Raw genomic sequence first — 27,343 nt, 5'->3', positions numbered from 1 at the left:
ATTTTTAAGCATCCCCTTGTTTTCCTCTTCTGAAAAGTGTTCAGCTTTCTTGTAATAGCTCAATCCCAAGCGATTTATCTATGGATTTTAGCCTCACAGCTGAAATGCTTTATTGCTTTTTCATAATGAAACTTAAAGCTTCAATGTCTCCAGACACTCTAGGGAAAGGGAGACAGCGCATCAAGTCAGAGATAAGGAGCTTAAAACTTGAAAGTCACACCCAAAGAGCTCTCAGCTTCATTACGTTTTTTTGTCACTGTCAGAGGGCGGGGGAAAATGAGCAAATGCTAAATGGAGGAAAAAAACCTAAGTGCATCACAAGTGCACACTAATTGCTTTTGTCTAGTTTTTTTTTCCTCAGCATATTAATTTGCTATTTCAGTTTTTGTTTTGTTTCTAAGTTGCCTGAATATAGAAAAAAAAAAAACTGAGTGGAAAATTGAACACAATGGAATACAAAGCACTTCCCCTCTCTTTCTGTGGTTTGGGTATTGCTCCGGCTGGGAGCATCAAAGAGCCTTCATCATTTAGAGGCTAATCAGCATCTGTATGAAACAGCAGATAGTTCACAACTAGGGAAAAACTAAATCCATCCCAAGAGTTCGCTACCCGTGCAAAGCTGAGTCATGGCGGTGAGGCCAGCACAGGAACTTGAGCTGTTTCCAGCCATATTCTACCCCCCGGAGTTAACAAGAGCACCCGAGATCTTCACGGATGTCACTCCAGGACCCCTGTCAGCCCTCTGCTAAACTGCAAATGGGGCATGGGGAATGTCTGGATATGCCATTCCCCCATCTTGAAACAGGGCCACACACTGACCTTTCTGATAACGCGAAGGGCAAAATTTAAAATGCAATGTTTCTGGGAGTGGGATTCAGCTCAGAGAGGAAGGCACTTTAAGTAAAGACATCTACAAATGTGTCTGAACTCCCACCATCATCAGTCTATACTGTTAGCAATGTTAACACTCAACTGCAAAGGAAATTCCAAAGTGTACCCAAGCCGAGGAAATTATTGCACATCTAACAGATAAATCTGATGTAAAGTATGCTGAGAGGAATCCTAAAGATAGCACCACACACAGTACATAGCACTTCACTGGTATTTCTTTTGTTTTCCTTCACACAAATAATTTCATAGTACGAATGTAAGCTCATTATCCATACCTGGATCACTATTATCATCATCATCATCATCATTATTATTATTATTATTAATATTACCATGCAATTGAGTTAAGATACACCTATAGCAGAGGTTCACGCAGACTGAAGAGTGTTCACACAAGACTCTGTTCAGTTAAGTAAATTTAATGTGTAGACTATTTGAAATTTGTTTATGTAAATTCATCAAGAAACAGAAACATGTTTCCAAACACAAATCCATTCCTTTCGTGTCCCTCTGGTTTATGAAAGGGAGAAGTCAAGCAAGAGTGTCTCCCTTCAAGGGAACATCAGCAGAGACTATATGTAGAAATTTACTCAAAATACATTTTTCACAAAGAAAAAAAATTGCAGATAGCTGTGCTCCAGAATATTCCTACAGAGCAAACCAGAAAGTTTAATCATCCAGGCTAAGAACAAGGCAGTGAAAAAAGTTTGCTTAGCAATAGCTGAAACCAGGGGAAACCACCCCAAGCCTGGAACAAGCCAAAGCCTTGAAGGTGGTTGCTGACCCCATGATCCCAGGAGTTTCCCAACACAGGAGTAGCAAGAGGATTTCACGAAACTACAGAAATAAGAAAGATGGTGAAAGAGAAGCAGCAGAAAGCCCAGAAAAAGTCAGTACAACCTTTAGGTGAGTGGCCCTTGGAAAAAACCAGACTGAGGTAGAATAGTGTCTGAAAGAGGCTTTACTCTTTCTATGATTAAAAAACCATCTCCTGATGTCCACTGAGACCGAACTGCAGTAAATTGGATTTTGTAAACAAGCAGGACAGCATTACAGAAATACCTCCACTGGCATCCATAAGCTTTTCTGCACTTAAATAAAACTCAAGGCCCTGAACTTTGGGCAAATCAAGAGTCAGTAATAAAACTGAATCGATGTTAGATTATTTAAATAGGAAAACAACAGTATTAGGATAATTATTCCCAGCTTTGGGACTATCTCTCTTTGTCTCTGATATTCAAAAAGACAGAAGACTGGAGTGCCCAAACCCAAAGATGACAGGTTTTAAACTCCTTTGGGAAAAGGCTCTTCACATTTCCTCTTGATGTGGCTTGGGGAAGGTTAAGCAGTTCTCACATTCCCTGAAGTTCTCGTAGTCCCTGAAGAAAAGTCTCAATCACAACGCTGAAAAAATCTGGGTGGCAAGAAAGGAAGTAAAATACATCCAAGTCTAAGAAATTAACACTATCTCTCCAACATACTGCAAAAGTCTGGCAACGCATTCTGTTTTCCAAGCCCATTGTGAATATTAAAAGTTAATTTTCTAAAATCAATTAGAAGCAGCTAATCTCAACAATGAGCAGAGAGCTGACTGATGTCAGAAGCAGCAGGGCTGAAATAAACTGCTAAAAAGCAATACGCCTTCAGGCCCGGTTGTAATATTCAGCTTGAAATTCTGAAGAATTGAAAGAATTGAGTTTCTAGTACAACTGGGCAACCTCCCATTAAAAACAGCAGCTGTACAGGAGGATTCAAAGATTAAAAGAATTGGTTTATGCTTTAAGCTGGTTCCACATAAATTATATGCCAGTAAAGTTTACATCCCCAGCCAAGACATAGGATATGCTAAATTCAGAAATATGGATAGGAAATAGGGTAATCAGAGTTCGGGAAGAAAACAATATAAACTGGAAGAAAACAATATAAATTTTAACCACAGCTGAAGCACAGTTGCTCCAATGGACTATTTGGCCTCACTAACCTATAAAAAATACCTAACCATCTCAAAATAATAGGTCAAAGGAAAATCAGCAAATATAAATGTTTAGTTTTTCAAAAGCTAACAAAATGTACAGAATATCAAGGAAATCACAGACAACTGGATGAAGATTTTTTTTGTTTAAAAACATATTAAGCAGAACCCTCTGCTTTCAAGTCAAAGTGAACTGGTAAGTCTGACCAAAAAAGTGGAAATCAGAGAAAAAAAAACTTTAACTTCTTGTGACAAAATTACATTCAGGGACTAACTTTAATGAAATGCCATTCATGTTTTGGTTTTTTTCATTATATAATATGAAAAAAAAAAACTTTAAAACAAAATTTAATCCCTTTAATTTGAACTAAATTAAGTACTTCTGTTCAAAAAAGTTAAAACATCAGGTTGACCCATAATTATTTTTAGTTCAGTCATTGAACTGAAAAGACCAATTATTTTTATGTCCCAATCATACAATGAGATGAAAAGCTAAGGGACATAAAAAAAGTAAGAAGGAATAATAGGAATTTTTAATACGGGAAAAGATAATAAGCACCTTATTATTCTCTTACAAAATTTTGTGGTGCAATTCTTTAACTGGAAGAGAAGTGTAAAGTAGTGATATGGGAACATTTACAGACGGCACAAAATTTTGATTACTTCGTTCCCCCTCTTAATCACCAAGGCACTTCAGAGCGAGCTATGCAAGGTATTAAACAGACAGTACAGTGACTTGAAAAAGTGCAGTGTTAGTAAAAACAAAGAAATACACACCAGAGGAAAAACACAGAAGCATAGTAGTAGTATTTATAAATTACAGACAGCTCCAAAGAAAAAGGATCTTAGAGTCATTATAGGGGATAAAAAATGCTACAGAAAACAGACAAAATGTGGGATCCATAAGGAATGTAAATGAGCGTTAATTTAGAAAATAGTCCCAAATATCTGTGACTTGAGCTCCCTGAGTGCCAAACTGGTCACTTCACTTACAAGATGATGCTGCAGAATAATAGTCAGAAGAACAGCAAGAATAGGTAAGAGTATAGAAAAACGTTTACAAAGATTATTTACCTTGGAAAATAGTCAAATCAAAAGGAGGAAATAAAAACCATAAAATAAAGAACAGAGAGTTTATAGGTTTCTGCTGCCTTTGCCTCATAACACTAGGTGAGAATACTTAATTAAAGCCCAGCACATTAAGAGTTCTCCAAGGAAGTATTTTTCCACAGAATAAATAATTAGACTTTATGGTCTATATGGCCTACAGCATCACTAAAACCAAGAAATCAGCAAAAATTTATGATATTAGACATTTTTGCAAGCATACCCAGAATCCTAGTAATCAATGTTATTGGCTGGAGTATAAAGTCTCATTTCCAGCCAATTTCTAATTACTAAGAATTGCAGTAGGCTTTCCAGGACAGCAGATCTGCCTACTGCAGCTTCCTCCCTCTCAAGATGACTACTTTCAGAAGATGCATATTCAACAAAAAGTATTTGATTCAGCACCTGATTCAGAAAGCTGAAAGCAGGGGTCTACATTTTAGGTGTGCTGGATGACAAAGCTCCTATCGTAGCTAAGGGAGACTTAGTTAATAATCAGTGGAGTCTATACTGAATTGAGCAATTACAGGAATCTACTTTAAAGAGCTATTATCTTATCCTAGATACCTAAATTTAGGGGTCTATAAACCCATCGAGTCCCACCCTGAAATAGGGCAAACTGAATCCCCATCCTTAGTATCATCCCATATGTTAATTCTCATATTCCTGGAGGGCACCTTCCAGAACGACAATGAAATTATTTCCTCAGTGCCCACCCAGATCACTGAACTGCAGGCATGGGGTGAGTGAAAGCACCCGTGGGCTCCTGATGTGGCTGATGAAGAGGGTGATGCACATCTCTGATGGGCTGAATTGGCTTCTCGAACCTCTTCTCTCTCTTCTCGCAGACTTAGGAGACTGGTACCTAACAAGCAAGTAGGAAGAATCTGGCCTTGAGGGTCTCATATAAAGACTCTGAAGTCAAGGAACACCTTTTCCTCTATTTAATAGCCTCTAGACGAGGATGCTCAGAACTACAAAATGCCTATAATCTATTACAAGGCACTCTAGTGCAAACCTGTGCACTAGGAACTATTTGCTAGAAATGAGCTGGTTGTTCATTGAAAAGTAATATCATCAGCAATAAAGAAAAAACTGAAACAGATGAGCTGGTTTAAGTTCAGCAGCTTCTCATTTTAGTTAGCAGATATTTATCTCAACTTACCCCTTAATCTCAACTTGTTTGTAGTAAGAAAGGAAAAGTAACTCTGGTGAATAAACACTGATATTTAGTTACATAAAATATTCTGCAAGCATGCACATTACAAATAAACTCAACTTAAATCTGTGTGTTATGACTAATTTTAGGACTTGAGTTTTATCCAAAAAAAGAGCATGGAAAATCTTGACATGCACACCTCTGTCTCCAAACAGACAAACTAGAAAGGGCAAAAGAAGGCAATCAGTAGCGTCTACAAGCTGGGGGTGAGAGATTGGGCGTGGGGTGGGGTGGGGAATTCAAGTGAAATGACAAAAGAATTTGTAAAAAAAAAAAAAAAATTAATTTTAATGTACATTTTTAAAGGTGTGTTTTCCTGGAAAAGCGGTCATAAGTTTGTGCTAAAAATATTCTCTACTAGAACAAAGAAACAAGAGGAGTACGTTAACTAGAGAAAGTTAATTTTTGCTTTTTTAACAAAGAGAATGCTAACAAAGCACTTAGAACATAAAGGGAAAAAAAAGTAATTTTAAGAAAGGCTGGACTATCTTTTTTAAGATGGAAGGAAAAAAAGCAAAAATAAATGTTCCTTTTTATTTATAAGGAGTATTGCTGGAAAGCTAACCACCCACCCCCCACCACCTCCCCAACTTCTAACCAGTGCAGGCAAGGCCAGAGATGTCTTACTTCACTGAGCTGTGTTGCTGGGAGACTGGGTTAGGCAAACACAAAGAAAGAAGCCAAAAGATTAAGCAAGATGACGACTGTTACCATATTTCACAGTCAAATCAGATGACACTTCAATCCAGGAGAGGTATAAAACAAAATAATTTTTCAAAATGAATTTGAAGACTCCTTAGAGAAAACACTGTTTGCCCTAAATTACCCAAGACATGAAAATAAATAGTGTCTCCAAAGCTGTTAAAGCTGTAGCCCCTGAGATTGCTTTTTTCACTACTGTCTTCCCCAGAAGTCTTGATATTAGATACAAAATATGCCTTTGGTGAAGAATGAGATACTGAGTGGGCCTAAAGGATTATAAAGGATACCAAAACACCACACATTGTAAGAAAAAAAAAAAAAAAAGAAAGAAAAAAAAAACCCAAAACGTGCCACTTTTCTTCCCCACACAAAATTACATCAAGATCATAGAATCACAGAATATCTCAAGTTGGAAGGGACCCATAAGGCTCATCGAGTCCAACTCCCAGCTCCTTGCAGGACTACCTAAAACTACACCATATGACTAAGAGCATCATCCAGATGCTCCTTGAACTCTGACAGGTGTGGTGCCGTGACCGCTTCCCTGGGGAGCCTGTTCCAGTGACCGACCACCCTCTCAGTGAAGAACCTTTTCCTAACTTCCAACCTGAACTTCCCCTGGTGCAACTTCATTCCATTTCCTCCTGTCCTATCACTGGTCACCAAAGAAAGCAGATCAGCACTTCTCCCTCCCTTGAGGAAGTTGTAGACTGCGATGAGGTCACCCCTCAGTCCTCCCTCCTACAAGCTGAACAAGCCAAGTGACCTCAGCTGCTCCTTGTAAGTCTTGCCCTTGAGACCTTTCACCATCCTGGTCACCCTGCTCTGGAAACACTCTAATAGTTTGATGTCCTTCTTATATCGAGGCGCCCAAAACTGCACACAGTACTCAGGGTGGGGCCACACCAGTGCAGTGTAGAGTGGGACAATCGCCTCCCTCGACTAGCTAGCTATGCTGTGCTTGATGCACCCCAGGACTTGGTTGGCCCTTTTAACTGCCAGGGCACACTGCTAACTCGTATTCAACTTACCGTCAAACCAAACCCCCAGATCTCTTTCCGTGGGGCAGCTCTCCAGCCCTTCATCCCCCAATTTGTACGGATTACTCCGTCCCAGGCGGAGAATCTGGCACTTGCTCTTGTTAAATTTCATACAGCTGGTGATTGCCCAGCTCTCTGGTCTATCCAGATCTCTAGATGAATGTCTTATTTCATGATTCAGTGATCAGTAGTAACATTATAACCAGATTTTTCTTAATTTTCTTGTTCCCGTAATGGAGACTACAGTGAAGGAAGTTTGGGTCTTTAGGGGATGCTGAGCTTTATATCCCGTCTTGAACAAAAAGTGACAGTCATGACTGCTGGGATCCTCAACTCATCATCTTTGTACGCCTCATTATTCCTCAGCTATTCTGATGCCTGCATGATAGCTTTACTTCTGGCCAGGAGCAAGGCAGAAGCAGAGCTTCTAAGCAACAGAAAGAACCTTTTCAAAAGGCAAGCTGGTACCTCACACAGCCATCCCCTCATCTGAGACCCTCCATCAAAGTAGTCTTTTTAATTGCATTCTTAGTCAGCAAAGAAACTGAGATTGACATAACATGCTGGACTCTCCAGGCCAACACGAACACGTCTTCGAAGTGCTCTGACTACTTCAGTAGCTGCCTGGGAGGTACCACAGCAAGGAAGACCTGATGAGGCTTTCAGGAGGCTTGCGTTGGACTGCCTTGGAGAATAACAAGCAACACTGGTAACATGCACCACCTGTGAAATTAAAATCCTCAGGAAAATGGAAAATCAACATTTTAATAGAGAATAACAGGATTTGCAGGTTAATAAAAATGATGCCATTGCAGTCAGTGGGAGAACTCAAGACCTCAGAAGGACAACTTTACCCACGATTTTCCTCATAGCTAGTTCTTGTTCAAAAAATTTACTTTTCCAGAGGTTAAGAATCAGCAGAGGAACTGTGCCAGACATTATCACTTGGTTCCAACAGAGCAGTTGAACAATAAATGGCAAGACCTGTGTGTAAAGCACACTTGTGAACTTACAGAAACAAGGATTTATGAACACTCTTTGTTTCTTATACCAGTATCAGAATCAAGGTACGACTGTGAAGACAGCTTTTCCACGTGACTTGGAATGATATGATCAGCAATGAAAAAAAAAAATACACTTCAATATGACAGAAAACCAAAATGTTATTATAAGAACTTAAAACAATAACGCAATTATATTTGAATCAATTCAGCATCTCACCTCAAGGACAAACTACAGCATAAAACCAAGTTGTACTAGTAAGTACTAACGAAGTACTAATACTGAATCTTGGTAAATTTTTAATGCCTTGTATCATGATCTTTTTGAAGCAACTGTTATCTAACATTCTAATTTCTGCTAAAAAAAAGTCACAGAAACAAAATTATCAATAGCTGATGTGATATTTTTCCGATACAATAAAGCATTTCCAAATAAAGGACGTTTTATTTCCAAATAGGGGAAAATAAGAAGCAATTCAGAGGATTCTTGATTTTCTTAGTAACAGTCTATCCACAGCTTCCAAGACCAGTATTATAATGGTTCCATACCGTGAAGCTGTTGTTGACATTTTTTGTGCTCGATTCAGCTACGCTGGCATCTGACAGGTCAACTTCATCAAATATTAGAGACTGTAAACGGAAAAGAACATAAAAACATTAAATATAGTCTGAGTCCACTTTCAGGAATGCTTACAGTCTGTGCTTTCATTTCCTTGTGTCCACTCCAATTGGAAAATAAAAATTAAAGAAAAAAAAGTGGTGAAAAAATAGAAAACACTGATGATCTGATAAAACTTCTTATTTGACCCTAAACACAGTCCTATTTGCTATCTAAGTGATATATGAGAGCACAAAAAAGTGGCTCCAAAAATATATATTGCTTTAAAATCTCTTTTTAAAGATTTTTTTTTTAAATAGATGCAGCTTTGGGATGTCTACTGTGTAGCATAAATGTGGTGTCAGAGGAAAGAGATTCATACTTACTAAAATATAAATTAATTAATCAGTTTTAGGATGGAACTCTAAATTCATGAAGGGGAATCTGTGATATGGTATCCATACGAGAAAACAGAGCTCAAGGGCCTGAAGAGATCCCTTCCACTCCTTTGTTTGATGTTCCAGCAAAAGAAATATAGGTCATCTTTAAACACCCCAGCCTCTGGCAAAGGATTAATTAGGTTCTGTTAAACTCATGATGGGTTTTGAAGCACAGAAGGAAAGACCAACAAAAATGCCTCCCCCTTTTTTTAGCCATACCATGTTCTTCCTGTTCCATGCCATGGGAAGGAGAATCGATGTTGGGGGAGTTTCAGCATGTCTGGATTCAACATTACAGAGTATTTGTACAGTTGCCTACTCATTACACCTCCTTTTGTCATCTTTATGGCACAGATGACGTTGCCATTCTCAGAGCTCTTATCTGCCATGCTTATTAAGTCTGGTAGCACCATGTGCGGAGAACTGTGACCACAGAGGTATTTCAGTGCTGGCTTCCCTGGAGAGATGATGTTTTCCTTAATTCATCACAGCCACACAACTGTGCACCATGCAGTTATAATCATATAGTCCTAGAAAGAGAGATCTCCATGCCTTAGTAATAGTTTTATTGAGAATAGTGGATGAGGGAAAGGCAGTGGATGTGGTCTACCTGGACTTCAGTAAGGCCTTTGACACTGTCTCCCACAGCATTCTCCTAGAGAAGCTGGCGGCTCACGGCCTAGACAGGTGCACTCTTCGCTGGGTAAAAAACTGGCTGGACGGCCGAGCCCAGAGAGTTGTGGTGAACGGAGTTAAATCCAGTTGGCGGCCGGTCACGAGCGGTGTTCCCCAGGGCTCAGTACTGGGGCCGGTCCTGTTCAATATCTTTATCAATGATCCGGACGAGGGGATCGAGTGCTCCCTCAGTAAGTTTGCAGACGACACCAAGTTGGGCGGCAGTGTTGATCTGCTCGAGGGTAGGAAGGCTCTGCAGAGGGACCTGGACAGGCTGGATCGATGGGCCGAGGCCAACTGTATGAGGTTCAACAAGGCCAAGTGCCGGGTCCTGCACTTCGGCCACAACAACCCCAGGCAACGCTACAGGCTTGGGGAAGAGTGGCTGGAAAGCTGCCCAGAGGAAAAGGACCTGGGGGTGCTGGTCGACAGCCGGCTGAACATGAGCCGGCAGTGTGCTCAGGTGGCCAAGAAGGCCAACGGCATCCTGGCCTGTATCAGAAATAGCGTGGCCAGCAGGAGCAGGGAGGTGATCGTGCCCCTGTACTCGGCACTGGTGAGGCCGCACCTCGAATACTGTGTTCAGTTTTGGGCCCCTCACTACAAGAAGGACATGGAGGTGCTGGAGCATGTCCAGAGGAGGGCAACGAAGCTGGTGAAGGGTCTGGAGCACAAGTCTTATGAGGAGCGGCTGAGGGAACTGGGGTTGTTTAGCCTGGAGGAGGCTGAGGGGAGACCTCATCACGCTCTACAACTACCTGAAAGGAGGTTGTAGTGAGGTGGGTGTTGGTCTCTTCTGCCAAGTAACTAGCGATAGGACAAGAGGAAATGGCCTCAAGTTGCGCCAAGGGAGGTTTAGATTGAACATTAGAAAAAATTTCTTTACTGAAAGAGTGGTCAGGCCTTGGAACAGGCTGCCCAGGGAAGTGGTTGAGTCACCATCCCTGGAGGTATTTAAAAGACATGTAGATGAGGCCCTTAGGGACATGGTGTAGTGGGCATGGTGGTGTTGGGTTGACGGTTGGACACGATGATCTTAGAGGTCTTTTCCAACCTGTATGATTCTATGATTCTATGATTCTATGAGAAGACCAGGCTATAGAAGATGACGGAGACCTGAAGCGCCTCACCTACAGCTCCCATGAGTTGCTGCAACCCCGCAGGGTAAAGAAAAGTAATGCCCACCACTATGGAATAGCACAATCTGAGTCAGCCCAACAAGCCAAAATGCTCTCGGTCCCAGCCCTGAGGGGGAGGGAGGAAATGCCTTTCGGAAAGAAGACAAGTATTCCCCTCTGCCCACCCCCAATTTTCCCACCAAAAATTTCAATTGATGGGAAACAGCTTTTTCCCTTATATATCAGTTTTGGCAGAAAATCTTCCTATCTTGATTTCATGTAACCATTTCCACCTCTTTAGCAGCAATATGGGCATCAGACTAGAAGAGTTTAAATGGAATTCAGTTTGAGGGATAACTTCTGAGCATTATCCAATTTTTACATGTTTTTTTTGAAATGTTAGATTTGTCTGCCTGAGAGCCACCTCCCAAAAAAAACCCACGACTCCTTAAGATGGATTTATTATTTGTCTGAAGAGTCAAAAAGGTTAAAACAACTGTGATAAACTTCATTAAAAAAAAAAATCAAGAGAAATCACCAGTCTTCCTTAGTTAAAATTAATTTAACACACTACATCGTATATACAGCAGATTTTTAATAAAACTGATAGTTTCTAACAAATCATTAAATTATTATTATTATTGCACTTACAAATCTAAACAAAATTGAAGTTAAAAGTATATGGCATTAGACACTAATAGCATAGAATTACCTTTGAATCCTTAGCATAGTAAAGGGTACGACCTCGAAGTTTGAAATAACGCTTTTTCCACCTCTGAAAAGAACTGGTTTGCTTCAGTAGTAATCCTTCTTTTATACTTGTCTGAAAAATATTAAAATACAGAAGACAAGGTAAATAAATATCTAAATAGCTACGCATATAGATGAAAGTTATGCTTTTTAAAATTTATGTTAACCTCATATAACTGTGAATTTAAATTTGTATCTATTCACATTAAATTGAGACTAATTCTCTGCACAACCAGACTTTGCACTGCTATTTTTAAACAATGACAATGTTGGCAAAATGCTAATTTTACATGTAAACTGAAAAGGCAGTCGAGAGGCACATAAGTATTGTGAAGATGAACACAAAATAATTCAATTGTCTGGATAGCTGCAAACCCACAAATATCGAAGTAAGTTACAACTGATGGTGGCACAATTCAAAAAAAAAATGCTAAAAACCATTTACACAAGGTCATTTCCAGTTCCAAATTTGATTATCTTGAGGAGAAAAACAATTTCCACATAGGCACTAATTCAACAAGGTACTTAAATGTGTGTCTGATTCAAGCACATGAATTATGCCTTTAAAACCGAGGGAATGATCCAGTACAATGCAAGTGATGCATGACTTCGAGTGCGTTTCTGAACTGAAGCCTTCAGCATGAAATCAGCTTACCATTAGGAATAACTATTATATGGAAAGTGTGAGAACAGTAAGAGCTAGGGATATTTTTACCAGGCAAATAATTTTAGTGAAAAAACGATTCGCCGATCCAAACCTTTCCACTGCAGACTGAACCCTGCCTACATAAGGCCCATTTTTTGAAATGAGTAAGATACAAATTAGTATATTTTAAACCTGTATGCTGCTTTTGCCAGCATGTGTGGGATTCATCCAACCAATTACAGAAATTCTCCACTTAATCAGATGAAATGACATGACACAGCATACTAATTGCATGAGTCTCGAAATTCATTTTCTTCAGCTTTGAAGCACACAAAGGGTATAAGAAAAAGCAAGTACATTTGGACATTATATTCCAAAATGGTCTCCAATATTTCAAGAATATTTCCAATTTGTAGTGTAATAATGTGATGCAAATCTTATAACACAATTTCTAGACAATGTGATACAAACATCATTTGAAGTTATTCTAGACCTTTGAGAGACTTAATCAAGACCTGACCTAAAGTTCATAAACACCTTCTTCTGTTATCAGATGTCAAATTCTCCTTAACTTTAATGTGAGTAATAAAAATACAGAAAAAGCAGAAAGTACTTTAATGTTCCTACTATTTCCTTGAAATGAGAAACATTGCTGTTACATACATACATCACACCCTTCAGTTAGATACTCCTAAGGTCACAAACTAAGAATATGGTCCAACAATCACAAAGCAATTGAATTAATGCTCTCGAAAAAACAACCCTCTCAGATGAAATATTGCAGCTGAAAGTTTGGATTTATCTCACTTTAATTCACATGCCAACAACCTGGACCAACACATTCAGTCAGCCCTCCTGCTCTAGCTAAGGGGTAGCAATTCCCAGCTGAAAGGGTCTGCTCATCACACACCATGTTAAGATTGCTTGCAATTTTCTGACCAGACCCTAAGATAAGCTAGTTTTACATTATATAAATAGATTTAATCAGTAAGCAAATACAAGCACTTATTCAAAGCTATTTGTTGTAGCTGTGCAGCACTTCTGTTTCATATCATGCTCTGAGATTTTGGAAGCTGATCACATGGGATGGGAGTAGATGACTTTTGTGTTTATTAAGGGTCAGAAGATGTAAGACCAGAGAAATTCAGTTCCAAGGAAACATTACTCCACATACATGTCAGGCAAAATTTCCAAAATGGAAGGAAATCCACGTTCCCAAAAACGCACTATGCATACTAGGAGACCAAGAACATACATTATATTGAATATTTTCAGGAATTTTAAAATCTTTTCAAAGAACATAAATCTCCCTAAACCTTGAGCTATTACTCACTAAAGAATTAATTAACTCTTTCATGTCATTTTTATGCCTACATAAGCCATTTACCCCTATTTCTACTTACCCCTTAAAACACCAGTATCCCTAAAATCAAACCAATAACTTCAAAATTAAATCTATTTTACAAATCAGCCATTTAAAATTAACTTCCTTAAGTCGGCAGTAAATAACCATGCAGGCTCTACAGAATGTATTTTTGTATCAAAATGTTAAAAAAATACTAGACTGGTAAACATTTACCCAAGAAATGTAAGCACTTTGTGAAGTATACATCTGAAGTTTACATTTTACCACAAACAGATACACTGGGCTGAGGTTTGAGCATCTTAAATAGACAATTCCATGGCTGCAGGCATCATAATTGAGCATAAAGCTTTGGCCCGATATCCTTAATTAACTTCATTTAGCCTTTAAAATGTGCAAAAAACTTCCAGCTGCCGACTGAGTCATTAGGTAATCTGCTAATAATGCTTTCCTGAATCTACACACAAGACACAGCACTTACAGTAATTTGAGATTGGAAGGGACCTCTCAGGTTGTTGAATTTGGGTCCACATTATTGCCTACAACCAGGTCACGTAAAGTTTTTCAAAAGCATTGATTAGGCTATAGCTACACCTTAAGAAAGCAATCAGTACTTTTTCCTCTCCCAACAGCAATTAAGGCAGTGCTCCAAGATCTCACTGTTCTGAGAAACCTTCTTCTAATTAATCGCAGCTGGACATGAAATCTGAAGCATAAGCAATAATCACTGCCAGTTATATTAACTACTTTCCTACTGTAATTTAGGAGAAACAAGAAGTGCACATCCCACAATCCCGCGCTACTACTCACTTTTACGGAATTACCTCTCATCTGCTTGCCAAAACCTCTGACTTCCCCATGCAGCATCTTATACCATCTAGTAATACAACATCCCTCCAGAAGTATGGGACTATAATAAGAATAGAATAGAACAGAATAGAGTAGAATAGAATCACTAACAATCTTTACTACTTTAGCCATTAACAATTAGGAAAATGATTCACAATATTACGATTATATCACAGTGCTCCACAGTAGTATATTTTCCTGAAGAAATCTAATTATAAAAATCATAGCCACTTTCATAAAATTAAGAAAGTGTACATGTGTTCAACTATCCAAGAATGTTGAATGCAACTCTACATCGCCATAATCTACGTGACAAAAATAAATGGCATTTGTGGGTATTTTGATCATAAAAAATGAGAGGCATCTTCTTTTATATCAGCAGATTTTTTAAATATTCAGTATATAACACTTGAAAATTCAAAACTAAGTTTTAATTTCAAAGACAACCAACCACATTGCCTTACTTCTAATTCACTCAGTTTGTAAAGTCCCATATTTGTGCAGAAGTCTATTTTTTTTACTTTGCTGCTGCTAGAAAGACCCAAAGAAAGGAGAAAATATTCTGAATTTAGAAAAGAAAACAGTAAACTGACTATGGATGCATTATTGGCAACTGCAAACTAAAACACTGAATGATTAAAGATAAAACTCTCCCCTCTACTCCTTTTCGGGTATATAAGTGGACATGCTGCTCAAAATGTGTCAGGAGAATGAAGAAAAGAACATCAGGAAATTTCTGAAAGTGAGGAGCACGAAAAATGAGAACAGGAAAGGCCATAAAACAGGGCAGGTCAAATGTAAACAGGAAATTAAGAGGGCGAAGAAGAATTTTAAGATGACCTTGCAACAGATGCTCATGCTGAGACTAAAATGTTCCCTAAATATTTTGAAAGATGAAAGACACCTAGGGGGTTGGCAGGATCATTTTTCAACAGAGGTATGAAAAGGGTACTCAAGCATGAGAAGATCACAGCAAAGCAGCTCATCAAATTCTTGGCATCTGTCTTTACCAATGAAGATGATGAGACAGTATCTCACACCACATGTTCTTCGGAACATCAGAACAGCTACATCAACGTGAAGCACATATACAGGAAGTACTAGACCAGCCAAATCACTAAGTCATGTAGACCAGATGGCATTGACCTGAGAGCCTTGAAGGTCCTGAAAGGACCACTGATACTAACTTCCAATCCTGGTAAGACAGTAGAGTCCATACAAAAGAATAATATTGCTGAGCCCATACACATCCAATGGGAAAAAGTCAACAGAGCTTTTGGTAAAGGAAAATACTGCCTTGCTACCTGCAGGGAGTTCAGGGGGTGGAGACGAAAGCATGTGGATAAATGAAGATCCAGTGGACTCAGATTTTCAGAAAGCCTTTGACAAGGCTTCCCACCAAAGACTACTGAAGAAATTAAGTTAAAATGGAATTGGAAAAAGGGGCTTTTTGTGGACTGAAAGTTGCTCGAGGGATACGAAGCACATGTAGGGCTTAACAGTCACTCTCTCTTCTGGATTCCCAAGGAATCAGGTTTATTCAAATTCAGTGACCCAAAGAAGGATCACACAATGAAATCTTCGGATTTGCAGAAGATACTAAGCTTTTTTGAACAGTCAAATTCCATGCCAATGGTGAGGAACTCAAAGGATGTTATAAAACTGAGCAAGAGGGCAAAGAGGCAGAAGACAAGCTTCAGCCCAGGTCAATGTAAGATGCTCTGCTTCGGGAAAAAAATCTAAACCTTACTAACATTCTCAGATCAACTCTGAGTGAAAAAGAGATCTGGGAGTCACAGTTCACAGCTCTCTGTGCTCAACCACAGCCAGAAAAGCAAAAAAACTTTGGCTGTCACCAAGAAAAGTAACAAAACCAAGACAGAGGATGTCATTTTGCTGCTATATAAAACACTGGTGTACCAGACAGTTCTGGTCTCTCCAAGTCAAGAAACAGGGTTAAGAGAAGGTACTCAACTCAAATGATTCAGAGGGCAGCTGCCTTACAAAGAGAGACTAAAAAAGCTGGAACCCTTCAGTTTGAAGAGCAGAAGACCGAGGGGGTAATATAGTCAAATTTTACAAAAGCATTAAAGCAGAGTATGGTGAATACAAAACTATTGCTCATCAAATCCCACAATATTATAACACAGAGAAATGTGATGAAACTATATTAAGATCAGCTTAACAAAGATAAAAAGCAGCACATTTTTACATAGGAGGTAGTGATTTTATGAAGCTTGCTGTCACAAGAGATTGTCAAGCAGACAGCATCAGCAAGAACAAAAAAAGGATTAAACAAATTAAAGAACACCACCTGTGTATGTGGTCCCTTCAATCTGCCATGGGGAAGTACCGGGGGAATGGACTGCAGCCAAACTCACGTGCTGCTCCTGAACAGCCTTTCCTATTCCACTGTTGAAGATGGATTATTGTCTGACCCAGCAAAAAATTTCACAGGTTGGATTTGTCCCGCTATGTTGACAATATCTCTTTTGCTTTAAAGTGTGATGTTTGTGTTTGTAAGCGGACCTAGGCCCTCATTTACCAAAATAATTAATACTTGGATTGCTGACAGACCAGGCAATTAAAGAAAAAAGAAAAATGAGATGATAGCATTTGATATTGTTTAATGCCCTCCTGTGACACTTTCTATTCATATGACTTTGCAAAATTGAGTATTGAAATAAAACCGACCCTCTTCGTTTTAATATTGTGGCGAGTTTCGTATATTTTCAATGTCTGCACAGGTATGGCTTTAGGCAGACAGTCTTCATTACGCTACAAGGTAAAGTCTCATAGCTCACATTAACTCAGAGCCCCTTAAAATATTCCATGTGTTCAGTAGATCGAAAATGACTTTTATTATTAAAAAATGTGACAATCAAACTCTTGATTTTGATTTAAATTATGACCCGGGAATTCCAAGCTTATGATTTTCTTGACAATCTCTGTACAGCAGCTTCCATTACTGTCACTTACACTGACAGATTTTTTATTAGTTATGTCAAAATAAAAATAGATTTTTATCTACCAAGAATAAAAACTTCATCAGCTGCTCAGTGCAAGGTTACATTTTTATTGAAGATTCCTGATCATAGTGAAGGGAGCCTGACATTTGTAAAATTAAAACCAGAGAGTTGTGTGAACGGAGTTAAATCCAGTTGGCAGCCGGTCACGAGCGGTGTTCCCCAGGGCTCAGTACTGGGGCCGGTCCTGTTCAATATCTTTATCAACGATCCGGACGAGGGGATCGAGTGCTCCCTCAGAAAGTTTGCAGACAACACCAAGCTGGGCGGGAGTGTTGATCTGCTCGAGGGTAGGAAGGCTCTGCAGAGGGACCTGGACAGGCTGGATCGATGGGCCGAGGCCAACTGTATGAGGTTCAACAAGGCCAAGTGCCGGGTCCTGCACTTCGGCCACAACAACCCCATGCAACGCTACAGGCTTGGGGAAGAGTGGCTGGAAAGCTGCCCAGAGGAAAAGGACCTGGGGGTGCTGATTGACAGCCGCCTGAAAATGAGCCGGCAGTGTGCCCAGGTGGGCAAGAAGGCCAACGGCATCCTGGCCTGTATCAGAAATAGTGTGGCCAGCAGGAGCAGGGAGGTGATCGTGCCCCTGTACTCGGCACTGGTGAGGCCACACCTCGAATACTGTGTTCAGTTTTGGGCCCCTCACTACAAGAAGGACACTGAGGTGCTGGAGCGTGTCCAGAGAAGGGCAACGAAGCTGGTGAAGGGCCTGGAGCACAAGTCTTATGAGGAGCGGCTGAGGGAACTGGGACTATTTAGTCTGGAGAAGAGGAGGCTGAGGGGAGACCTCATCGCGCTCTACAACTACCTGAAGGGAGGTTGTAGCGAGGTGGGTGTTGGTCTCTTCTCCCAAGTAACAAGCGATAGGACGAGAGGAAATGGCCTCAAGTTGCGCCAAGGGAGGTTTAGATTGAACATTAGAAAAAATTTCTTTACTGAAAGAGTGGTCAAGCCCTGGAACAGGCTGCCCAGGGAAGTGGTTGAGTCACCGTCCCTGGAAGTATTTAACAGACGTGTAGATGAGGTGCTTAGGGACATGGTGTAGTGGGCATGGTGGTGTTGGGTTGACGGTTGGACTCGATGATCTTAGAGGTCTTTTCCAACCTTAATGATTCTATCATTCTATGTGGAGCTATATCGTGGGGTACCTAAAGCACCATGCTTGCCTCAACTGAGATGCCCCAGACTGCTGCTGCTAACGCACCCTCCAGGTTACATTAGTGACAGAGAAATCACAAAAAGTGGCAAGTATGCTCAGTCTGTCATTGCTCATGACAGTTATCCCTATCCCATTAAAGAAAAAAACAGTCAGCTAGCTTTGAGAAAACAGCTTTCCAAAATCTCAGAATGAAAGCCAGACCCACTCCCCCCACTCCCCACCACAACACTAACCTGTGATTAAGCATCATCACTTTTGTGTAATAATAAAACAGTATGTTCTTCTAAAGTTATTCTTATATTCCATACTTTTGGGGTTCTTTACGTAGATGGACTCTAGCCTAAATTAAACTGTAATACAAATAAATGCAATTATACAGCTTATGCAGCGCACTTTTTTCCTCAACTTTGTTTTCCCTTCATTTTCCCTTCCAGCCTATGCTGAGGAGACAGATTTTGCATTACTGTTGTTAAAATTTAAAAAAAAAGAAGCTTTCGGCTTCCTCTACTTGGAATAAATGGTAGTGTAGGAAAACATGAAGTAAATAGGAAATAATTGCAGAGAAATTGCCATAATAAAACTATCTTGGTAGCAAGGTGAAGTTCAGTTAGCAGATTGATTTAAAAATAGCAGTTATAGCACATATCAAAATTGAATAGGATATTGCCGTATTAGGATGAAACATTACACTGGGAATCAAAGAACAAACAAAAAAACTTGATACTAGATTGAGAATCAGAGAAGAAACTTCATCTGCAGTTCAAGTATTTAAACTCCTAACTTCCACCCATGTACAACATGTTGATCTCGCTCTGTGTTCTCATTAATCAGGGCATGAAACAGCTGTAATACACCGAAAAAGGATAAAACACTTCATAGGACTGTGACTTAGTGCTAAAGATTTAAGGGTCTTGCTGTTATTACACAACTCAGCTAAGTTAGTCCTAGAGTAATATTTTACAGCTACCGTTTGGAGCTTCAATAGCTGTTCCTTTTAAATTACACATGCTCTGAGCAGAGAGATTTAAAACAACTAAGTCTAACTGGTTTTGAGACAGAAGAATATAAATGGTACGTACCTCAGGAAGAAAAAAAATGGAAAAAATAAAACCCAGAATAAACAGTCAAAGCATTCAGCTGGCACGATTTTCTTTACCAGAGCTGTTTAGGTCTTAGTCTCAATTAAATAGGAGGAGCACTCAACGCGCTTGCCAGTCTGTAAAGTATATACAGCATAGGTCCAAAATAAACCATTTTGCCACCTCACACAGCAAAATGCGGGAAAAAAAAAATCCCATTACATTTCCACAGAAAAGAGCAAACTCTTCCTCTAGTTCTACCCAGTGTTAATATGCAAATAACAGTTGATCAATTACTTGAGGAAATTACAAAAGCATCATATAACAAAAATATATTAAACAACTCTACAAACTTTTAAGCGATGCTTTCTTGAAAACAAATCATAAGTTAAGCTTGTCATAACAAACCTTCTGTGTTTTACTTCTTGCAGTTTTAATTTTTGCCCCTCCGAGAATGTTTAAACAAATTCCAGTGATGCTGTCAGGCTTCCTAGGAGCTACGCTGGGTAGAAAGGAGCCTACGCAGAGCTACTTCGAGCTTGTGACTCTCCAGGGAAAGCTGGGGAACAACTCATTTCCTTCTTGCAGGCTTTTTCCACATGTCTATCTGACTTTCACCGATCAAGTTAGGAAACAGAAAAAGCTTTTAGCAACAGAATTCACACAAGGCCAGGAAGAGCTGTAGAATAGAATAGAATAGTTCAGTTGGAAGGGACCTACAACCATCATCTAGTCCAAAACATACACATTGTAAACATACAATTTCAGGAAATCTCAGTATCACACAAATGTGTTTAAAAAGAGTAAGTTCTGAGTATCTTTATATTTATTCACTTCTTTGAAGAGATGAAAAGTGTAAAAATACCATCCCATCCATTCACTCCTCAATCTTTTCTAAATTACCAGTCATTGTTAGAAAGTCATCGGTCATTGCAGTTGATATCTTACTCACTACTCAAGTCTATATAGACACCAATTTCACAGATGCCGTAGCCCTGTGATCTGCAGATTCCTAGTATGTTTAGAATTACAAACAGAGAAGTTTATTAACTGAATACCCAAGCATTCCTGAATTTTTATAGTGTTTCTGATTGCTGCAGATACAGACATTACATGCTTTAATCTAATTCAGTGGCTGCAGTCCATTGCAAGTTTATATTGGCCCCAATTTTGTTTTACTGGATGGCACATAAAATCCTGGATACACATTAATCATGTTTTGAATTACATTTTCTAGTATTTTTCCACTAACAGTCTTTGCTTAATACTCTACCTCCAGAATAGTTAAATCAATAAAACCTTTAGTTCCATAATAATTCAAAAGCAAGGATCTCTCACTTACCTATACAACTTTTCAGGCATGGGGAGACAAATAATAATATATTTCCCACTATTGAGAAATTCATCTTTAAGTGAGAAGGCTGGGAATCTAATTTGAGTGACAACAGTAAAATTATACTAGAGAAATATGCAACTAGGGAAAGAAAGGCACGTACAGCAACAGGCACTTAGAGGAGCTAATGTATTACAGATAGTGAAAAATCCTTTTGATTATTATCAAAATTATTTAGAGAAAGCAGAAATACAGGATAGACACGCCACAGATTGGAAATCTATTCCCAGTTTGACTGCAGATTTTACGTGTGACTTGGGGCAAATCAGTTACTGTGTGTTCTTTGGTCTCCACACTGCAAAAAATACCTTCTTTATTCTCCACAAGAGTCTGGTTGTGAATTCTTACCTTCTATTGAGTGTCTCACTAGAAGTGACATTTCATTTTAATCAAATTTGTTCATGAACGACTTTTTGAATGACGGGGACTTAAGAAATAATAAAAGTGGAACTAAAAAAATTCACAATCCCTATCCTTTAAGATCAGAATGATAGGAAAAAAGGTTGAAAAGCACAGAACGGTAAACAAAGCTGCAGGATAAAAAGCTGCATTTTGAGACAAGGAATAACACAGAATTTTTTTAATACTTGTACTCCGTAACTAATACTGATACTGCAGGTTTTGGTTACATATATTCACAATTAAGGAGCATAGTTGTTGCAGAATCACAGAGCAGTTGAGGTTGGAACGGATCTTTGGAGATCCATCTAGTCCAGCCCCCCTCACAAAGCACAGTCACCTATAGCAGTGCGCCCAGAATTCCAGTCGAGTTTTGAGTATCTCCAAGGATGGAGACTCCGCAACTTCCCTGGGCAACCTGTTCCAGTGTTTGATCACCCTCAAAATAGGAAAAAAAAAAGGGGGGGGGGGGGCAAAAAAAAGTTTTTTCTTGTGTTTAAATGGTATTTTCTGTATTTCAATTTATGCTCATTGCCTCTTGTCCTGTCACTGGCCACCAGTGAGTCTGGCTCTGTTTTCCTTACACTCCTCATAAGATCCCGCTGAGCCTTCTCTTCTCCAGGCTAAACAGTCCCAGCTCTCTCAGGCTCTTCTCATATCAAAGATGCTCCAGTCTCTTAACCATCTTCATGGCCCTTTGCTGGAGTCTCTCCAGTATGTCCATGTCTCTCTTCTACTGAGCAGCCCTGAACTGGACACAGCACTCCAGGTGTGGCCTCATCAGTACTGAGTAGAGGGTCACCTCCCTTGACCTGCTGGCACTACTAATGCAGCCCAGCATACTGTTGGCCTTCATTGCCCCATGGTCCTTCTCTGACAAGCTGCTTTCCAACCAGTCGGCCCCCAGCCCGTACCAGTGCATGGGGTTCATCCTTCCTGGGTGCAGGACACAGCAATTGCCTTTGCTGAACTTCATGAGGTTTCTGTTGGCTCATTTCTGCAGCCTGTCCTTCTGAATGGCAGCACAGCCATCTGGTGTATCACCATTCCCCCTCATTTTGTATTGTCTGACACTTTCTCTGGGTATATTCTGTATTATCATCCTGGCCATTAATGAAGATGTTACACAGCATTGTCCCCAGTAACAACCCCTGTGGTACACCAGTAATGACTGACCTCTAACTGGACTTTGTGCCACTGATCACAACACTTTGAGCCTGGCAGCTCAGCCAGTTTTCAGTCCATCTCATCATCCATTTTTCCAGCTTGTACTTCATCAGTTTGTCTATGAAAGTGTTATGGGAGACAGTGTCAAAAGTCTTGCTAAATTCAAGATAACATCCATTGCTCCCTCCTCATCCACTGAGCTAGTCACTTGGCTACAGAATGCTATCAGGCCGATGGCTTCCTCTTCATAAAACCATCCTGACTCCTCCCAATCACCATCTAGTCTTTCATGTGTTTGGAAATGATTTCCAGGATTATTCGCTCCATCACCTTCCAAGGGATTGAGGTGAAGCTGACTAGTCTGTACTTCACCAGATCCTCCTTCTTGCTTCTTGAATATAAGAGGGACATTTGCTTTCTTCTAGTCCTCAGGAACCTCCCCCAGTTGCTATGACCTTTGAAAGGCAGTGGAGAATGGCCTTGCAATGCCATCAAGCAGTCCCCTCAGCACTTGGAGTTGTAGCCCTTCCGATTCAGTGGACTTGTGTACATGCAATTTAAGTGTTCCCAAATTTGATCCTCCTCCACCTAAGGCAAGGCTTCCTTGCTCCTGACTTTCCCACTGGTCTCAGGGACCTAAGATTGCAGAAGGCTAGTCTTACCAGCAAAGACCAAGGTGAAGAAGGCATTGAGTATCTTGGCCTTCTCCATGTTCTTTATCACCAAGTGCCCTGCCTCATTCAGCAGCAGGCACAAGTTTGCCCTGGTCTTCCTTTTTCTGCTGATGTACCTGTAGAAGACCTTCTTGTTGGCCTTCACAGCCCTTGCTAGATTCAACTCCAGGTGGATTTTGGCTTTCCTAACCCCATCCCTGGAGGATTGTTTCTCTAAGTTCCTTCTGGGGCACCTGCCGCTGCTTCCACCTTTTGTACACTTCTTTTTTATGTCTGAGTTTTTTCAGTAGCACCTTGTTCACCCATGCAGCAGACTGCTCTTAAGATGGTAGAACTATCACAAACAGCCAGATTCTGACTCTCTGTCTTCCTCTACCTTCTGTTGGTTTTAAAAGTGAAATTCATTGTAGCAAAACCACACTTTTTTCCTAAATTTGCTTTTCCTATAATTCCTTACAAATATTATTGAGGTACCCCTTGCACAATTTTTCCCAATCAGGATTTTCTTATACGAAAATCTAGCAGTTCTAGACAATGTCTGGAGCCCAAATTGGCACCCAGTTCTGGTTACTGTATTTTAATTAACTTGGAGTTATTACATTTAGTAGGTAAATATTTTATAGCTTGGTGTATTTTGGAGGAAAATAAAAAAACAGTTTGTGATATAGTACTGAATAAGTGCCAAACTATTTACTTTCCACTAACAGTCCTCTGTAACCTCTGGTAGGTGGCTTATTCATTGCACCTCAGTTCTGAATAGGCAGAAAAGGAATAATACTTCCTCACCTCAAAGAGACACTATGCTGATACATTCACTTGTTTGTGCAGCTACATATAAACATTACATGTGTACCTGCTGCACCACTATAAATTTAGGAAACGGATTATTACCACAGGAGTGCTGACAAATTCCCCAAAACAGCACGGCACTTTTAGAAAAGGACAGAGTCTCAGCTGGTTTTAGCGATTCTCATGGTAAAATCCTATTTTCCTTCCCAGTCTTTAGCAGCAACCCCAGTGGAAGCAGAATTCTCATATTACAACAAGAGGAGGAAATTCTCCCTTTTGAGATGACCAGACTGGAGAGCAAAAGAAAAACACACATCTGACCCTCCCTTCCCCTCTGTTTACCAACGGGAAATAAAAGCCTGTAATTACTTTTGAATTCACATTTCCTTTGTAACCAGACTCATTCATGTACATGCTATTTTCTCCATTCAGAAAACACAGTAAAGCTTCTTCTTGCAAAACACATGCCTCTGACCGGAACAGGGCAGATCAGTAATTCTCAGAGTTTTATACAGCATGGCTCATGCTTGTCTATCCATCAAGGAACCTCTTCTCCGGCTCTATATAGGCTCTGGCTCTTACTCTGTGTCCAAACCCTTGAGGTGTCGAATACAATGCAATGCCTCACTTCAGGCCATGGGAAAATCAGGGAGTGGATCCTCTTGAAACATGTTTCTGGGCACGTGAAGGAGAAGGAGGTAACTGGACACAGTTAGCATGGACTTACCAAAGGTAAATCATGCCTGAACATTGGAGAATCTTTTCTAAGACCCCTGCATCAGACCTCCCATTCCACTCGCTGTTCAACAGCTCTTATTGCTAAAATATAGCAAATGCAGTAGTCACTCACTCTTCTTTCGGTGAGTTGAGCAGTTAAGTATGGACTTTGCCTTTTCAGTTTTAAACAGCTTGATAATTTTTTCCATTTAAACAATTTAAATTCCTATTAACAAAACAGCCCTAGTATAAAACAAGCAAAACTAGAAACGCGGAAATAAATGTGCTAGAATAAAATTTGACTATAGTTGTCATTGGGGTTTTTTTAATTGAGGAAAGTACTTTCCATATAAATAAATTCTCAGTTTTATAAAACATGTCACTTTACATATCCATTGTGTAAGAGGATTTGCACCTTGAAGGTAAGAGCATTTATGTGTTTTGCAGTGTGCGTGCTTTCAGATTGTGATGCAAAAGTTACTTCACAGGGGAGCTAAAAAAGGCAAATTCTATTTCAGCTTCAATAAAACCTTCAATAAAAATATTCTGAAATCTTTGTTTAACAATGTATCCTCCATACCCACTAACAAAATCAGAGACTCATAAAGAACATAGAAGAGGCATAAAAAGATCTTTAAGTCCACTCTCTCCTCCAGGGTAATACTAACTGTATACAGATTTGCAGAAACAGGTTATCTATCATCTTATTCAGGTGTCCCATTTTTTCACTTGAAATTTTTTCCTGGCCCATTTGTTGGCAAAAAGGCCACTATCATCCAACATCTGCATCAAAAGACAGAAACACATGAGCAGTAGAGGCGCTGCATCTCATAAGCTTCTGTAGAGTTAATCTTCACATGTCCACCTCCCAGACACAGAATCCCTAGGCAGAATGATGGGATATCTACAATCTGGCTTCTCATATGACCTGACTGTCATGACAAACATACACCATCCTTCTTCCCTTTCTATTTAAATGAGGTCTGCATCTGCTTTGTCAGCCATCCTTAGACTATTCCCATTAGACATTTGCCTAAGATGTTCTTAAAGCCCCCAGTTACAGAGATCCTCTACCACTAAAATGTTTTCCCTTGTGTAAACCTCTCTTGTTGCACTTTAAACCCATGAAGTGCTGTTGTAAGACAATGATACAGATGTAAAACATCAATAAATGAGCTCAAAACTCAAAGGCCGTTCCTAATTCACAGTACTTTGTAAGGAGAAAAACAGGGAGAACAGGAATCACTCGATAAGACAATTGTTACTGCTCTTCACTTGGCATGCCCCAACTTCCTTTTGTTCAAATCACACTAACTTTTCATCAGGAGAAAATATAACATGCAGTTATTAAATGAGTCATGAGGTTGTCTGCTTTTTGACCGAACTAATAAATTTACATCTAGAAATATTTTTAAACAGAACAAAGATGGAGAATTACAAATGTTTTTCCACAGAGGATATAGGTTATGAAAGTCTTATATCCTGCTATGTACTAAGATTAGGCTTAGCAAACAGCCCTTGAGGTACATATGATTATGCTGTGTGAAACCTCTCAATGAAGTACCATCTTCAAGAGCATTTATGAGCGAGAAGCTCTACTCTCCTCTGGGATGCAGATCAAGTGACCTATTTATTTCACTGGCCTTTCACATAAAAGTGGAAAGCATGGAAAATATTTTTTAAAAATAGATGTGGTTAATCAGATTTCCTCTTATGTTTCCTGATCATGTTTCTTTGGTATCTACTCTCTTCTGTTTAAAATACTTTTATTCTCTAATTGCTTGCTTGTGTTTAGTACAGGTACTATAAACTTTCGGGATTCATCCAATTTCTAAGAATTAAGTACTTAAGGAATGTCTGCAGTTGTTATCTTTTCCCTGTGATAAGAGCTGAAGGACTTTGCCAGATAAACCCTAGAAAATCTTGCCCATGCTGTCTCCTATACTGCGATAGTCACAGAAGGAAAGATGCAGCCACTGTGCAACGTTTCAGGTTAAGCAGCCAACAACAGTAAGTCTGAGTTGAGACAACACCATTAGGAGCTTCAGTGACTGAGGTACAAGCACGCATGTTTCAAGACCAGTAATTTGGAGCAGGAAAGCAGGGCAGGTGCTCCTTAGCACTAAACCCACCAAAACTTCTGAGCCAGAGTATCCCATTTTCTTTGCACGCTTGTGCTGGAGGCTGAGTTACATTAGAACTTTCTCCACGTGCAAAGAAAGTAACAGAAAACAAACTAAAATCATTAAAAATATATTAATCAGATCTAAGCTGTATGATGAAAACTTTAAATCTTGATCTTCAATCTTCTTTCAAACTAGGCAGGTTTCAAAGAAAAGGCTAGGTAATTATAGTCTTATGCTGAAAAATAATTCTAGCTATTTGTAATAATGCTTTTCTTGTTAAAAAATGAAACCCCTTTTAGATGGAATATTTTAAGAAAAAATTATTTGTCCAAAATCTCATTTGCACAAAGATACTGTGAGTTTATTACTTGATTCCAGTTAGAGATGCTGATCACAAGGACCTGGATGAGAGAAAGGTGACAACAAAGTCAAAGCACCCA

The 27,343-nt window shown here is 39.6% G+C and overlaps 1 protein-coding gene across 2 annotated transcripts in view; it reads right to left on the bottom strand.

The window, feature by feature from the left end:
- The window catches only part of DGKH (diacylglycerol kinase eta), a 156,860-nt gene that overhangs the window by 63,688 nt on the left and 65,829 nt on the right, over positions 1-27,343 (bottom strand). For both annotated transcript variants that reach the window (XM_075139334.1, XM_075139323.1), the window contains exons 2-3: positions 11,476-11,586; positions 8,482-8,562 (exon numbers count right to left, since the gene is read on the bottom strand). In XM_075139334.1, the coding sequence (XP_074995435.1) occupies positions 8,482-8,562; positions 11,476-11,586 (192 nt within the window). The remainder of the gene's footprint in view (positions 1-8,481; positions 8,563-11,475; positions 11,587-27,343) is intronic.

Source organism: Calonectris borealis, chromosome 1 (assembly GCF_964195595.1).
Source record: "Calonectris borealis chromosome 1, bCalBor7.hap1.2, whole genome shotgun sequence".
Lineage (NCBI taxonomy): Eukaryota > Metazoa > Chordata > Aves > Procellariiformes > Procellariidae > Calonectris > Calonectris borealis.
The sequence above is the reverse complement of the archived record's forward strand: the minus strand, read 5'-3'. Positions and strand labels throughout refer to the sequence as shown.